The 16,292-nt window shown below is 38.1% G+C and overlaps 1 protein-coding gene across 2 annotated transcripts in view; it reads right to left on the reverse strand.

The window, feature by feature from the left end:
• Positions 1-692: 692 nt before the first annotated feature.
• LOC311094412 (interferon-induced very large GTPase 1-like) overlaps positions 693-16,292 on the reverse strand; it is a 46,221-nt gene continuing 30,621 nt past the window's right edge. Inside the window, exon 3 of one of the 2 annotated variants that reach the window (XM_084132372.1) lies at positions 693-6,672. In XM_084132372.1, the coding sequence (XP_083988498.1) occupies positions 1,861-6,672 (4,812 nt within the window). In that variant the 3' untranslated portion in view covers positions 693-1,860. The remainder of the gene's footprint in view (positions 6,673-16,292) is intronic. The other variant, XM_084132373.1, reaches the window with a different exon arrangement.

The following is a 16,292-nucleotide window of genomic DNA, read 5'->3' on the forward strand; positions in this document are numbered from 1 at the left end:
ATCAACATGATTAATACATATGAATACAGATTATTTATAATGTGTATGCCTATTTATTTATTCAGTAGCCTAATCAAGTTATTTATTTATGCATATATGTATTTTTGCATGCATCCATTTATTTATTTGGAAATGCAATTTGTGGGAAATTAAAGTTCAGAAAATACTTTAATTGTAGCCTATATTAGGCCTATCCACCTTAAAAAGAACCAACAGCAGCAGAAAAGTCAAGGAGAGCCGAGGACAGCTCTCTATGGGCTTTGGATTTCAACCAAAGAGTCAGAAATCACACAGTAAAAAAAAAAATCCAGTAAAAAAGAGTTTCCAGACGGATTCCATTAAATTACAGCAAATAACCATTTCACAAAATTTAATTTTTGAAATTCCGTTTAAAAAAAATCAGAATTGACTTTACGGTCAAAATTAATTAAATCACAGTATATTACTGTTGATAATGGTTTATTTAACCGTGGAAAAATTATGTCAAATTACATTAAAAAACATTTAACTTTCAGGTTAATCTGTAAATTTCGTTTTTTTTAAGTTATTTTATGATAATGCTGTCTCTACAGTAATTTTCTTTTAATATATAGTTTTTCTGTGTAAAATAACTATGAAGTTATGTATAAAAATGCAATAAGTACATAAACTCAAATACAAAGTTTGTATATTTAGTTTTCATTTTTATTTTTACAGATCCAATTTCACAACTTTTTTTGACCAATCTCTAATTAAGTACTTAATAATAGCAAATTTAGTCAATTTATGTTCAATTAACTAAATGTATAAGTACAGAATAACAGCACATTTACAGTATTAGTCATTAAACAAACACTGAACATCAAGATATATGAATTATAGGAAATACAAGCTTAGTATATAATTTAGAACATGTAAAAATATCCACATTAAAAGGCAATTGCAGTAAACCTTTATGCTCTAATAGAACTTATTTTATACGTTTACAATTATATTTTATCCAAAGTGACTTACTAATTAAGAGAACAATAGAAGCAACAAGTGCAGTGACAAGTCCCAGTTAGTCTAGCACAGTACACATAGCAAGGATCTTGAAAATGTATTGAGTTGCGCCGGTCATCCCACCAGCAGGAAAACGTCCAGATAAAGGTCAATGAAAGTGATTTTGTGTCTCTTTGGGATGATGGCACCACAAGGCGTCGTTCACTTGCAGAACACAAGCTTCTGGAGACACATAGATCTGAAGCAGTGAGTTTAGGGCTTGCTGCAGCATCTGGATCAGCTGCAGAGGTTTGACTGATGCTGGAAGAGCTGCCAGGAGAGCATTACAATAGTCCAGTCTGGATAGAGCAAGAGCTTAGACAAGGAGTTGTGTAGCTCCGATAGGAAGGGACGGATCTTTCTGATGTTGTATACGGCAAATTTGGGTGTAAAATGAACTCCATGTGTCACAAAAACATGACAACAAAAGCAATGCTAAAACTGTGTAAATTCAGATAGAAAACAGAGGAAAATGCCACCTTATTAATGATTCATGCCCCAGTGCTTGATGGGAACACCAGTATCAGAGAGTAGAGCAGGTTTTACTTAATTTTATAATGTTGATATTTACGTTTTAATTTCTACAAGCTTAAATTGAGTGCTAATACAGAATTTACATTGTTTATTACATTTTTGCCTGATCTAACTTATACGAGTAAAAAAAAAAAAGTCTGTACTATTTACTTCAACACAGAATAATTTTTACCAGTGTAACTTTGAGTAACGGTGCCTCGTTTTTATGAATCAAAGTAGCTTTGTGTACTTTGTTGCTACCCTGCAAATAAAAGTCACCCTTTTCATCATCAAAATTGACTGACATACTTATATTTTATTTTTACTTCACACACTATAGAGAATTCTATTTAATTGACGTGGTAAGATAAGTTTCTTAAAAGAGTAAGATTCCTCTAAACTTTCAAGTGCGTCCTCCTTTGTGTATTTTCTCCAATATTCAAGGATCTCACCATTCCCCTGAAATGATTTCCCATAGTTTTTTTCAATATCATCCTGAAATCTGCACACAAACCACTTCCAGTATGGTAGATGAGAGAAGTCAGGGGTGATGCTCCACTTCGCATAAACTCCTCCTGCTCTTCGGTATTGTTTAAATGGGAACCACTTTTCTGAGTATTTAAAAGATTGATCACTTGTCACTACAGTTGAGCAAAACTCTATACAAAGATCCTTTGTTTCATTGTAATAGAACCCATTTAGCCCATTAATACGGTGGAAAGGAACTCTGTGATCTCCATCATGGTTTTCTATGGTGTTGGTGCAGACGGCTTTACAGAACGGACACTGAACCCAACAGCACCGACAGAAGTGATCAACCAGAAGCTCATCTGGTCTGTCTTTATAGTCCAGCTTCCAGAGAAAGTCATTGAAATGAGTGTTTATATCAGAAACAACTGTAGGAAGTTCATGTCTTATCCCATCTTCTAGGAGATTGAAATCATCAACATCATCATGTTTGACTCCACTGAGGTCTTTTTCAGAGAAGATCAGCTCATCTGAGAGCTTCTGTGTGAAACTCTTCAACCACAAACCAACATCTCCTCTGTTCTCTTGAACATGTTCAGTAGATGCATGTGCAGCTTCCATGATCTTCTGCTGCAGGAGTTTAATGTTCTCCTTCATCTTGGGTAAAACACTGACACTGAAATGATCAGTGATGTACCGACTGACTTCATCTTTGATGAAACTCTTGAAGTGATCTCTGGGATTATTAATGTAATCCATGTATTTGTCAAAATCCTCATCTTCTGCCAGTGTCTTCAGGATGTGTTTCTCCAGATTTGATCTGTTTCCATTCAGTGATTCACAGTTTTTCATTATTTCATCAGTCAGATCTCTGGAAGTCTTTTTGCAGACGCTCTGCTCAATAGGCTCTTTCAGTTTCTGACAGATGATCTCGCCAAAAATGGCAGCTGATGTTGCTCCATGACAGTATTTCTGGAAAATACTGTAGTACTCTTCTCTCTTCTTCGCAAAATGTGTTTCAGGATCATTGGCATACCTGAACAGTCTGTGTTGGTCAGTAATCTTCTTGTTTGCTCTCTTACAGATGGAAAAACACAAATCCATGAAGAATTGTTTCTTGAACTTATATTTCACTGGTCCTTTCTGATGTTCTCTTTCTCTTGCCTTGATATAACCTGTGAGTTCTTTAATATAGCTGATGTTGTAGCCCATCTTTGACATTTTAAACGACTGAATCAGTTTATTTGCCTGCTGATCAACATCAGTGACTAATGATTTTATTTGAGTTTCATCCTCGTGAGAAAGAATGGAACCAATACTCACTTTAACTGATCTATAGACATCTGTTGGAATTTTACCAGATTTCTTTACCTTTACATAATGTGAATAACTGGGCACAGATAAAATATCACTGCCTTCCCCCCAGTGGTCCATAGAAACACTTCCATAGATATCACTGAGGATCTTTTTCACATCTCTCATTACATCAATGTCTTTGATTGGAGGAGTGTCTCTGATGATCTTCTTCACACTCTGTTTCCAGAACAAATCAAACTCGTTCTTCAGCGTTTCTTCATCATTTGTTTTGTCTTTGAATTTTAAGGCAAATTCTTTGCTCTTTTCATAGAGAGTGTTTTCATGATGTGTCCTCTGATCATCAATCTCTTTCTCCAGGTCTGGATGAGGAAGAATCTCATTTAAATTCCTCTTTGTTTCTCTCACAATGTTTTCCTGAAGCTCTTTGATTTTGATTTCAAAAGATCTTTTCCAGTGAATCAGTATATCTTTATCTTTGTCCTTCTCAAAGAATTCTGACATTGATTTTTCCACTTCCTCACTTGTCTTCTTCAGTTCATTTTTAATATCACTTTCTTTAACCTCATGAATTGCTTCATTTTCTATTTTGTTGTGTAGTTTGTTCTCAGTTTCCAGTATAGCACTGCGAAGACTCCAGGACCACTTGCTGTATTCTGTCTCCAGCTTTCTGTAGACTGAAATCTCCAGAGAATTTCTGAAGCTGAAGACAAATTTTTCATTCAGTAAAGCCTCCCAGAGATCTTTAACATGATCTTTTAAGTGTGTCAGCATTAATCCATGTGACTTTGAACCTTGAGATCTAATCGTTTCCTTTAGTTGTTGAATATTTTCACAGTAGTTTGGGTTTGGTGGTGCCATTGGTGGGCTTCCCTCCCAGAGATGAGCAAAATACTTCACATCATTCTGAACATCAAACTTAATGACATCACTGAAACTTTCTGCATCAGAGTCTTCTTCTTTGGCAGCGAGTTTTGTCATCTCATCCAGTGTCTCCTGCAGTCGTCTCCTTCCCTCCATGTTTTTCTCTCCAGCTGTGACATCTGAAACGTTCTGATGCACAAACAAACAGCTGGGATTCAGTCTGACCTTCTTCATCCTCATGAAGGCCTGAACAACAATCTGAAGAATGTCCTGCATTTCAGCAGGGTTTTCTCCAAGGATGTTGATCAGTGTCATATTTCCCAGACCAACAACAAATGTGGCCAATTCATTGTCATGATGCTGTGTTGATCTTCCAGCCAGTTCTAGAGCACGAAGACCCTCAGTATCAACGACCAGAATATAGTCAAATCTATAGTTAATCTGTGGTTTCATCTCGTCTGAGACTCTGACCAACTGCATGAATGCTCCTCTGGTGCATCTTCCAGCACTGACGGCAAACTGGAGCCCAAACATGGCGTTCAGCATGGTGGATTTCCCAGAGCTCTGAAGCCCTAAAACTGACAGCACAAAGACTTTCTGGTCCCCCAGTTTCTGGATGAGTTGATCTAGAACAGCAGAGATCCAGATCACAGGAACATTAGCAGCATCTCCATCCATCAGCTCCAGTGGAAATCCAGAGATCATCATCTCTGCTGCAAGACTCGGGAGAGAAGAGAAGTGAACCTGCAGGCCTTTCTTTTGCTTCTTCACATATGAACATGATTCATAGATCTGACCGATCTCCCTCATGATGTGCTCCAAACCAAAGGCTGCAGCCTGAAGATCCTCAGATATTCTCTCAAGTTCTGCTTGTTCAGCTTTGAGTTGTTCAGATTTATCATGATTCTCTTTCAGTTTTACAATTTCTGACCATGTTTTATCATAATTGTGAAGAAAAACAGAAAAGTCACTTGAGGTATATTCATCCAGGAAGATTCTGAGCCATTTAATGAAAAACATCTTATATTCGACAGTTGAGTTCATTTTATTTATAAAGAATGTTGTGAACTCACTGATTTCAGATTCATGCTGCTGTTGACGAATTTCCATGAGTTCTCTGTGTTTTCTATTGATGTCCATTCCTGTCTCATCTGCTTGAGGTCGATGTAATTCTTTGTTCTTTTGACTCCACTGATGCCACAGTTTCCCCTGATGAGGCAGAAATGATTCTTTGATTTCTCTCAGATCTTTCTCCTTCAGTAAACTCATCATCTGCTGTGCTGCTTCTCTTCCTCTCTTGCAGTCATCACCATCTTCCTCATCTACTATAATATACTCTGATCTGTGTTTGGTCACATCTTCAAGTCTAAAAGTGGAAGATGATTCTGAGAGACAATCATTTATTGCTCTTCTGAGATCTTCAGATACTTCCGCCTGATTTCTGTCTTTTAGACCAATTTTGTATTTTCCTTCCTGTGACTTAATGACAGTATATTCATCCTGAGCAAAAAGGCAAATTAGTGGCTTTGAGACTTTGAAGAGTTGTTGAAGTTTTATCATGCTTTTGTCATTCCTCTGAAGTTGTGGTAATAGAACAACATTGACTGAAGCCATTTCAGAGAGGATCTGCAGCTGTTTCTCGTGGTCTCCTGCATCACCGTGTAGATTACAGAATGCAACACATTCAGTGAATTTATCCGTGTTTTTCCCAGAGGGACAGAACCAGGCGATTTCCACCACTCCATCCATCAGGACTCTGGATTTGCTGCTGCCTGGGCAGTGCCTGTGGAAGAACGTGTTGTGTTTCTCATTGATCAGACTGTTCATCAGCTGAGACTTGGATGAAGACACAGAGCCAAACCTGAAGAAAAATACCATTGGAGTTTCTGCCTTGTAGATCGGCTGGGTTTGACTGATGATTTCATGGTTGTTGTTTGTCATCTTCCAGCTCTTGTTGATTTGTCTGAATGTCCAGAGAGGAAACTCAATCTGTTCTGTGAATAGATCAGGAACAAGCAGAGGCAGAGCGTACTGACACTGGGACAGTTTAGTCACCATCAGCTGTTTCAGGAGACCATCAGCACAGTGAAATACGGCCATCTGAACATCCATCGGGTTAATTTGCTCAGAGTGACTTATTTTTTTCTCAGTCAAAGACTCTGAGTTGAAAAAAAAATCATCAAAGTCTGCCTCATTAAAAGAAACATTGCTTCCTTGAATTTCATCACTGCTCTCTTCAGTTTTAATGTGTCTTGCTCTGTAGTTCATCATCAGTAGTTTTTGTATGAAAGTTTGAATCAGCTCCTCTTCTGCACAAGACTCATGGGACTTTAATGAATGTTTAGTAAACTGAAGAACATCTGCAGCTCTCAGTTTAAAACGATGTTTGTCTTTGAGAGAGAGTCTTTCAAGAAGGGTTTTTGATCTTGTAAGTTTTTCTTCTTCATGTTGATCTGATCCTTCACTTTTTACTTTATACTCCCCAGTGGTTTTCTGTGAAATAAAAGGAATAATATTATTTTAATTTAATTTTAGTGTACAATTGTCACAGAAATGGTTGTAGAATGCTACTATGACATTACTCACTTTTTTTAAAAAAAGAGTCTTGTTCCCTTTCAAAAGCTACACTCAATGCTGCGCTTTACGTTATGTGAAATACATCTTTGTATGACAATGCTGTGAAAAATGTGTGTCAAGGTATATTTATTTCATACCCGCAGGTAAATTTGTTTTGCAGACAAAAAGAATTCGGTCATCCAAAAAAAGAAACATATGAGACATAATAAACATAAAAACATTTCACATACAAATTTAAAACGATGTTTGTCTTTGAGAGAGAGTCTTTGTGAAAAATGTGAGCATTGTAAGTTCAAAGTTAACCCTTTGGAGTCTGAGCGGTTTTCTGGGCCCTTGGGATGTTCTGACATGCTCTGACATTTGTGCTTTTTTCAGTTATTTATAAACATGTTAATGGCAAAGGTGTAAATTCACTCTATATAGCACAAACAGGGCTACCAAAATATGTGATCACCATGCATGTATATTTTTGAATTTTTAAGAGAATAATGTTTATGCGTGGTTATTGAAAAAAATAAAAATTAAAGTTGCTGAAATAAGACCACAAAACTCATAATAAATATGTGTCAATAAGACTTTTGACTAATGGATGTTGTTGCTACGAGTTCTGGCTTCAAAATTATGTGAAAATAGTCTTGCTTTATAGTTCACATAAAACAATACATTGATTTAAATTGATGTAAAACAGGTTTTGCTTGGAAAGGCAATATGCGAGGGGGGCGTGAATGAGGAGTGGTTTACACCTGAGAATACAATGTCCCACCCACTCTGCATAATTAGCCATTCATTCAGGTGTGACACTGACTGAGCCACAATGCAAGGACAAAATATATATTTGGAAGAAGACTTATATTGTCCATTTAAGATTTTGCTTACATCTATCTTGTAAATATGTTTTGCTATTTTATTAAAAAGGTTACAATTACAACAATAATTACAATTTCAACAAGTGTACTCTTTCTTTGTAAAAAAAAAAATGATTATAGGTCTACATTTTATCTATGTATTCATTAGTTTGAATATAGCCAACATTGGAACAGCTAACATCTTAGTTGATGACTTTATTTTTGACAAAAATAGTATTTTATATATATAGAAATTGCTAAACAAAAGCTTATTTGATGTGGCAGTATATTCTACAGTAAAAACTGTACCCAAATCTAGTCAACAAAATGTTGTCTTTCATATTTCGCCTGACTGTAACGTTGTTTTTATGAAATATTAGGGCATATAAATGTTAATTTGCAGTTTAATAAGTTGCTTATACAAATAGCCTACATTTTATTTCAACATATTTCAGTCAATTTTTACTCATCTCAGTATAGCAATACAGTTTGCTAAAACATCATCATTCATTCACACAGAAACGCGAGTGTGCGAGCTGTGGTAAACAGCGCGCATCTCTGCCGTTCATTCATTCACACAGAAACGCGAGTGTGCGAGCTGTGGTAAACAGCGCGCATCTCTGCCGTTCATTCATTCACACAGAAACGCGAATCACTTGAGAAGGGAAAAAAAAACTTACTACAGTATTCCTTAGCTCAGTCGGATCCTTGCTCCTCGAAATACCCGCACTTCTGAGGTATTTTCCATTATTATTATTCCTCACAGCGCTGCGAGACGGTGTAAATAAGTAATGATCTGAATAAACTTGTGTTTTCTCGAGCTGATATGGGGGCGTTCACAGTTTGCAGGATTGCCTCAGCCATTTGCGTTTGAATAGCGCGCGCTCTCCGTGGGCGGAGTCACATTACAAGTAATTAGATGAGATGAGAACGACTGACATCTCGCTCTTTTCTTACAGATAACATGAACTGAGAATATTTGTTTTTTATATAAATTACTTCATTTAAAAGAAGAGAATTCAAGCTTCATGCCTGTGTGTCTGTATGCCTGATTGACTGAGTATTCGCTGAGTTATTGTTCATTTTCGGACGCGTTTCAGAATGGACTTCACTGGCAGAGAGAAGGCAGAACTCGCTTCGTGTTTATTTTTCTTTATTTGGCAAAAAGCACAACACTTTGTTTTTATTGTGAGTATACACAAAAATAATACACATTTCACAGAATCGATTGATGTATGAAACTTGTTTGTAAAATCAAAGTCAAAAGAGTATTTCGGGTCTCAATTCAACTGATAAGGAAAAAAGCGAGCAGATCACGCTGGCGTGATTGCTGACCTCAGAGGGTTAAAGTGCTTCACATTCGCTTTGCTTATTTCAAAGGGGTAGCACCCACAATTCGATCGTGGGTCTCGCGTGATCTGGGCGAGAGACGGGTCCCTATCGCTCGCTCTCTTTCTAGATCGCAATGTCCTTTTGCCTGACTACCGAAGCATGCACACTGAATCTTGTGTTTTCCGTTGGAATGGAATGTGAGTTTGCTGCCTTTGAGCGTTCCTCCTGTGATGAAAAATTCAAGGGGAACTACTCTGGGCGATCACTCTGGCAGTGGCGAGATTCGGGTTGGTGCAGCTCTGAACACTATGACAGGGACAGAGACCTGCCATCAGGGCTATCATCTCTAAGAAGAAGTCCTCATGGCTTTACGCCCAGGTCTTTGGGGGTGGCCAACATAGGGACGGGGCGTGTAAAAATACATCAACCAGCAGTTTCCCGGCACCCTCACGAAATGTAAATCTATTTATTTAAAATTGATTTGATATTGTTTCAATGTTTTTTCAATGTAAGATAAGTGAGTTAATTTAAGCTGAAGAAATATCGATTTTATTAGTCAGGTTCATTATATTCAGATTTTAAACTTTGGGGGAATTTTTTGGGGGATTTGCTTAACTTTTTTTGGAAAGGTTTTACTTTTTGGAAAGGTTATTGTATAAGGAGTCAGAAAATCAATGTTTGCATTTGCTCAGATGTCTATATAGCGGCCATATTGAAGTTTAAAAAATGGCCGCCGTAAAACTTTAACTCTCGGCTTCTGAATAAACTGGAATGTTGATTTTTACTCCACACTGTAAGGGTCAAGGAATACAATGGTGCTAGTTACACTTTACCATATTAACCCTTCAATGCATGAGTAGGTAAAAAATTACCCTGTGTGGTTGTTTTCTTGCAATATCTTTGTAATGAAAAGTTAACATTTCATATTCCAGCTGTTCTTCAAAAAATAAAGATTTTTTATATCACTCATAAATGCTGGGTACACACAAAAAGATTTTTTACATCTTATAAGATTTTCAAAATGTGACAGACCACAACCATGAGGACAAAAATCCTAGATTTAAGGGTTTTGCTCCTATAGTGTGTGGTGTGCCATGATGTGACAAAGACAGCACACCACACACTAACAGATTTTCAACCGGAGTCTCGACTGTGAACACAGGAAATCTCGCAAAATCTTGCGAGACTTCAGAATAAGCATGGCGGATGATATGCAGGAAAAAATTGCAATGATAGTGTTTGGAATGATTTTGTTGTTGGAACAACAATAATTGTTGGAATGATCAACAAGCTGATCCTTTCTTTCAAGCTGATCATTTGTTATGTATCCGTCTTCCATCATCTCGCTTTCTGATTGGATATTGTATCCTTTCACATGATAATCTCCAGAGCGTGCGCGCGTTTGTCCTCAGAGTTCCCCCCACACATCAGGATTTCTGATCGTAAATATTCATCATGTTGAATATTTACGATTCGCGATCGGGGCGGCTCCGGCGTTCTTCCGAGCAGGTTCGGACACTCTTAACACACCTCACATCAAGGGAAAATCTGATAAGATAATCTGTTGAACCATCAAGATAATCGGGACATACAGTGCTATGCATAAGTTTAGACACCCATGCTAAAGTTGACTAAAAATAGGAATAAAAAATCATCTTTTGGAAATTGAACTTAATGCCTTAATTAAAAAAAATGGAAAAATCCAACCTTTAAGGACACCAATTTTCTTTGTGAATGAATAATGTATAGTAAATAAATAAATGTTCTTCCTTAAAATACAGGGTGTAATGATTCAGGTCTGTGTTCCTCTGTCATGTCCCGTGTTCATCTGTTCCCCATTATGTTGATTAGTCTCCTCAGGTGTTTCAGATTGACCACGCCCCCTTGTTATCTTGTTTAGCTTGTTTGCCCTTGTATTTAAGAGCTGTGTTTGAGTTCAGTCTTTGTGAGTTCTTGTTTCATTTTTGAGTGCTGTTCCTGGTTGTCCTGTCCTGAGTCATGTTCCCGGAATCTATTTTTGTAAAGTCTAGAGTCTATTTAATAAATTACACTGCATTTGGATCCCACTTTCTCTTTGTCTCCGCCGCAGCATCACACAGGGTGCATAAGTCTGGACACCCCTATGTTAAATTCCCATAGAGGCAGGCAGATTTTTATTTTTAAAGGCCAGTTACTTCATGGATCCAGGATACTATGCATCCTGATAAAGTTCCCTTGGCCTTTGGAATTAAAATAGCCCCACATCATCACATAGCCTTCACCATACCTAGAGATTGGCAGAATTTCACTCTGACACCAAGGGCACTGTTCGAACAATGATGGAACAATTCTGCCATGCCATGACAAGTCCAACTTAATCCATCTACTTGAGAAGCTGACAAAAGAAGACATGCCCCATAAAGACCATCAGCCGCCTCAAGTTGGAAGTTCTACTCACCAAGATGCAATGGATACAGGACTCACAGACCTCACACCTACTGATCAGCCAAGTCGGAAGATAGCACTGATGGACTGTATGGTGCTTGTGTAGAAGCTGAGCAAAAAAACAGCAACTGTATTGACAGTCAATGATCTGAGTGGCTGCTTCAATGACAGACTGATGCAACTAACACAAGATTTTGATGAAATCATCCTCATGTTTGACACATATAGGGCAGATTCTCTGAAGAGTGCAACTAGAGATAAACGAAGACAAGGAAAAGCTTCTATTCAGTATCAAGTCAGAGATGAAACCAACATCAAAAACCTCCCAATGAGCAGGTTCCTCTCCCATGACAAGACTAAGAGTGATCTGACTGAATATCTTGCTGCCAACACTCTGGAGTACAACAAGGGATCCTCCAAGTTGATCATCACATCTGCTTCTGGGCTCACTAGAAGCAACAAAGACCATGTCTTTGAAGAAAACAACCACGAAGAAGCAGACACACTGCTGATCCACCAGGCTGTGCTGGCTTCATAGCGAAACCCACATGATGCACAGCTGGTGTTTTTCTCACCAGATACAGATGTTTTAGTGCTAGTCACAGCAAACTATGATCTCATGTTGAAGAACACATCCATTTCTATGGCCTCTGGTGTTGTGCAAATTAAACCACTGTGGCGAGCTCTAGGTAAAGAAAGAGCAAAGGCTTTGCCAGCCTTCCATGCATTCACTGGGACTGACAACACAGGAAGGTTCTCCCACTAGGCAAGGCAACCTGGCTGGAGGTCTACCTCAAAGCAGATGAAGATATTGTCAAAGCTCTGCAGATGCTTTTGGATGAAGCAGATGTGACAGAAGAAGGAATGCTGTCAGCCTTGGAATCCTTTATATGTGCAGCTTACCTACCCAAGAGGATCATCATCAAGGCAATACCTCAACTGCGATGGCATCTCTTCTGCAAACACAGGGCAGAAAGTGACTAATTCCCTCCAACACTTGGAGCTCTGAAGCAGCACATCTTGAGAGTCCATGTCCAAACAAAAGTATGGACACAGGCTGACCACAGAGGTCCTCCCAGCCCCAAAGGCCATCCTTGAGTTGGTTCAATGCAAGTGTAAATCTGACTGCTCTTCTGGGAGGTGCTCCTGCAGAGCTAAGGACTTAGCCTGGACTGACATGTGTCAGTGCAGCAGCCAGTGCCAGAACGATGACGATTCCCAAGCCGTGATGTAGAAACTGTCTAATTAAAAAGGTTGCTTAATCATACTGTGGTCTAAATGTGCATGTTGATAATTCCAGAACATCCACGTTTTACATTAGCTAATTTTAAACTCTTCAATAAAAGGAACTCCCGAGTTATCTGACCAACTGCTTGTGATGTGTAGTTTTTTTTACCCATATTGTGGATGTATTTCAATGGGATGATTCAAAAAACATGTTTTTTAAGGAACATGGAATATTAAATGCGAACAACTTTTCATTACAATGATATTACAAGAAAACTAGTCATTTTTTACCCACTTATGCATCTATGGGTTAATGTGGTAATGTCTTGTAGCTTTTAACTAGCACCATTGTATTCCCTGACCCTGAAATGTGGGTTTAGCAGTTAAAATCAACATTCCAGCTTATTCAGAAGCCGAGATATTACAAATTAAAGTTTTACGGCAGCCATTTTTAAAAAAATCAATATGGTCGCCACATAGACATCTGGGCAAATGCAAATCCCCATAAAAATTCCCACAAAAATATAAAGTGAACCTGTGTAACGACACTGACCGTCTGTCCGGTCAGATGTTCTGAAGTAGCGAATCATGATTGTTCTTCTCATGCTGACTAAATATGAACACTACACGTTCATATTCAGAAAGCTCTAATTGACTAGCTTTCTGACACAAGTCTCTACAAGCAGGCCCTGGTTAATGTTTTACCCGACCTAATGAAATCAACGAACAGGCCCCTGTTTGTTTCTCATACTATCACGTGCTGCGACCACAATTCCCTTACTGTGTCTAACGTTTGTTCTTTGTGTACTGAAGGAAAATTGCAAGACTTACCCCATTCAGTTGTTTTGGGACAACTAGGACTATCTTGCTTCTCTCAGCAAGATTATATGACGCCTCAGGCTGTCAAGTTAGTCTGCCCACAGAACTACCTTTGTTTTTGCCGAGTAACACATTCTCAAATAGCCCCCAACCCCTCACGTGGTATGCACCACGAGATGCAACAGATGCCGACCTCACAGATATACACACACACATTGACATATATGGACTTCCACTGGTAAAATTTCATTTTACTAACTATTAAAAATTTACAAAGAGTGTTCCAGGTGATTTGCATGTTCACCAGTGTGATATTAGAATAGTTGTGTTTTTGAATTACAGTAATGTAATCTTTAAGTGCCTTTGTTCAACAAAAGAATGTATCTCTATGTTGCTATCTTTGTCAATATTCGTCCTTAGTATTGTTTTGATCTCCTCTGCATGACGAAGAAGATTTTTGATAAGAGACTGTGATAAACGTTATGGTTCCATGCGTTTTTAATTCCCTGAGCATAATATCATACTTTGCCCCCTCGTGATTCCACACGAGGGTCGGGCTACAATAACACACAATAAAATCTTCTGCTCGGAATGCTCTAAGAGGATTCGTCGACCACGAAAAAGGGGACGGTACACGGGACACTGATAAAAGCCTAAACCTTCAGTTTCCTCTCTCTCTTCTCCCTCCTCAAAAACTTTGGAAACCCAAGTCCGGACCGGCTTCGGCCTGCTTCTCTTTTCTTCTCTTTTATTTCTTTTTATGTTTTTCTATAGTCTAGTTTCGCTTTCCTATTCGCCTCTGTTCATTCACGAGCTGAATGAACTTAGCCTGAATCATTCCCGGCAACTTCACCTCAAAGAAAGAGACTCTTTGAACCTCCCGCGCTCGCGCTCGCATGGAAGACACAGCACGCGCACGCCTCCCCTCAGACGACACGCAGGACCCTGTCTTCCTTCCTCATACAAAGAGAACCATATGCAATGCAAGTATCGATTATTGAATTGAACTTTTAATGTAATTTCTTTGTGGTCTCTCGAGGGTTACTGTCTGTGATTTTTGCCATAGCCTACTGCGATCTCTGATCGCAGATTTTTGCTTTCACTTCCGATCTCATCTCCCATCCTTCTCTCTCTCTCTCTCATCCGCTCTCTCATCCTTTTATGTCATTCTATCTTTCTCCAATTCTGATCATTTTATTCTCTCTCTCACTGTTATTCGTTATCTTGTATTGTTTAACTGTATTGTATGTACATAGACATATAATCCGTGTGTATTGTGTAGTTTGATATATTCCTTAGTTCGATGTATTAGTCCAATTATTAAATTCCATATATACTTGATTGATCCTGTCTATAATTCTCACATTACGAGTCCCTGAAATGTTTGATCTAGCTACAGGCTTTACAATTTGATTATGGTTTAGTAACCTAAATTTTATAAGGACAAAAAGAATGGTTTCATGGCCAGAAGCTACTCCTTTTTGAAATTATAAGAAGTGATAACTTTATTGAGAAGGTTGGTAAGTTAATCTTATGGTCATTTGCGGGACAAACAACTGTTCGATAATTACATTAATTTTCCATTAAGGGTTATCTCATAATCGATCTGAAATAGGATCATTGATATATGAATGATGAATTATAATTCGTTGTGATTGATTATTCATATATACAAATCGATCTATTTTCAACTTCGAATAAATTAATGTAACTGCAATATGCAAAATATTAATCATATTCATGATTAATTATTAAAATTCCCTATAGATCATTTGAGCTAAATGTTAAATGTACAACTAATGCCAGTGCGGTTACAGTTTTGGTGGAGATACGCGACGCATTTCAAACTTTGTTTTATGAGCAATTCAGTTTCAATCTGTTTATATGAATATTAATAATTTTTGTGCACACATTTTATGAAATTATGAAATTGTGAGATAAGTCGCAAACGCGAACTCACTTCTAACTGACCAAGGCAAAAAGCCGAAGTCAGTAACGTCAACGTTACATTTTTAACAGCTGCTAAAATATGGTTATTTTTATCACTGTTAAGTGAGTACCTGCAGTATCAATGTTACAAATGTCCTGTTAGAGACGAAAGAATCGCTCTGCAGTGGAGACATTTCTAATATTTGTTGTAAATCGCTGTGAATGAAGAATTCTCACGTGCGTATAACCGGTATTAATAAATATGTTTTTAAGCGAGATTCCTTAAACATATATGGCCCTTGCATGCATGCTATCGTTATTGAATTCGTGGTTAGTCCAGTGATATTCAACAAAACGGTAAACTCCTGGTTAACATTGACCTAGCTAATCAATCGAAAACCTAAATACACAAATCATAAGTGCTATTTTGATAAGTGTGTAATATGGGAGTCTAGCAACAGACGGAAAATTCCTGTTGTCCACATTTGAGTATTTGTGGCGAAGAAACCCCGCCATACTCTCCTGTGCAGTATTAATAGCACCCAAAGGTCCGCCGAGACCTCTGTCTAATTTGTGATTTGTTGTAGAGAATCAGCGCGTGACGCGATCTGAATGCTCTTAAAATCACAGTGAAGCGGTTGTAATTCCACTGACTAAACACCAGAGGGAGTCCTTTGTGTTTAGCAGTCTCCAATTACGGCTGAATTCATTTCCCGGTGAATTAATGTCTAAACTCTAAATAACTATTCGCATTTACAGCTTGGCTTGTGCAAATATTATTTCATGTTTGACAAATTTTCCTGCTTTTGACTGATACATTTACTCTGAGTTTGGTTCAAACTAGATTTGAATTAAAACTTAGATTAAATCCCAGCCATTCACGTAGAGGAAACAACGGCACCTAGTGGCCGCCTCCCGCTAGGTCGGTTCACTCAGCTCTCTTTTCTCTCTCTTCAAATC

The sequence above is a fragment of the Abramis brama genome, assembly GCF_963993115.1.
Source record: "Abramis brama genome assembly, chromosome: 1".
NCBI classification, from domain to species: domain Eukaryota; kingdom Metazoa; phylum Chordata; class Actinopteri; order Cypriniformes; family Leuciscidae; genus Abramis; species Abramis brama.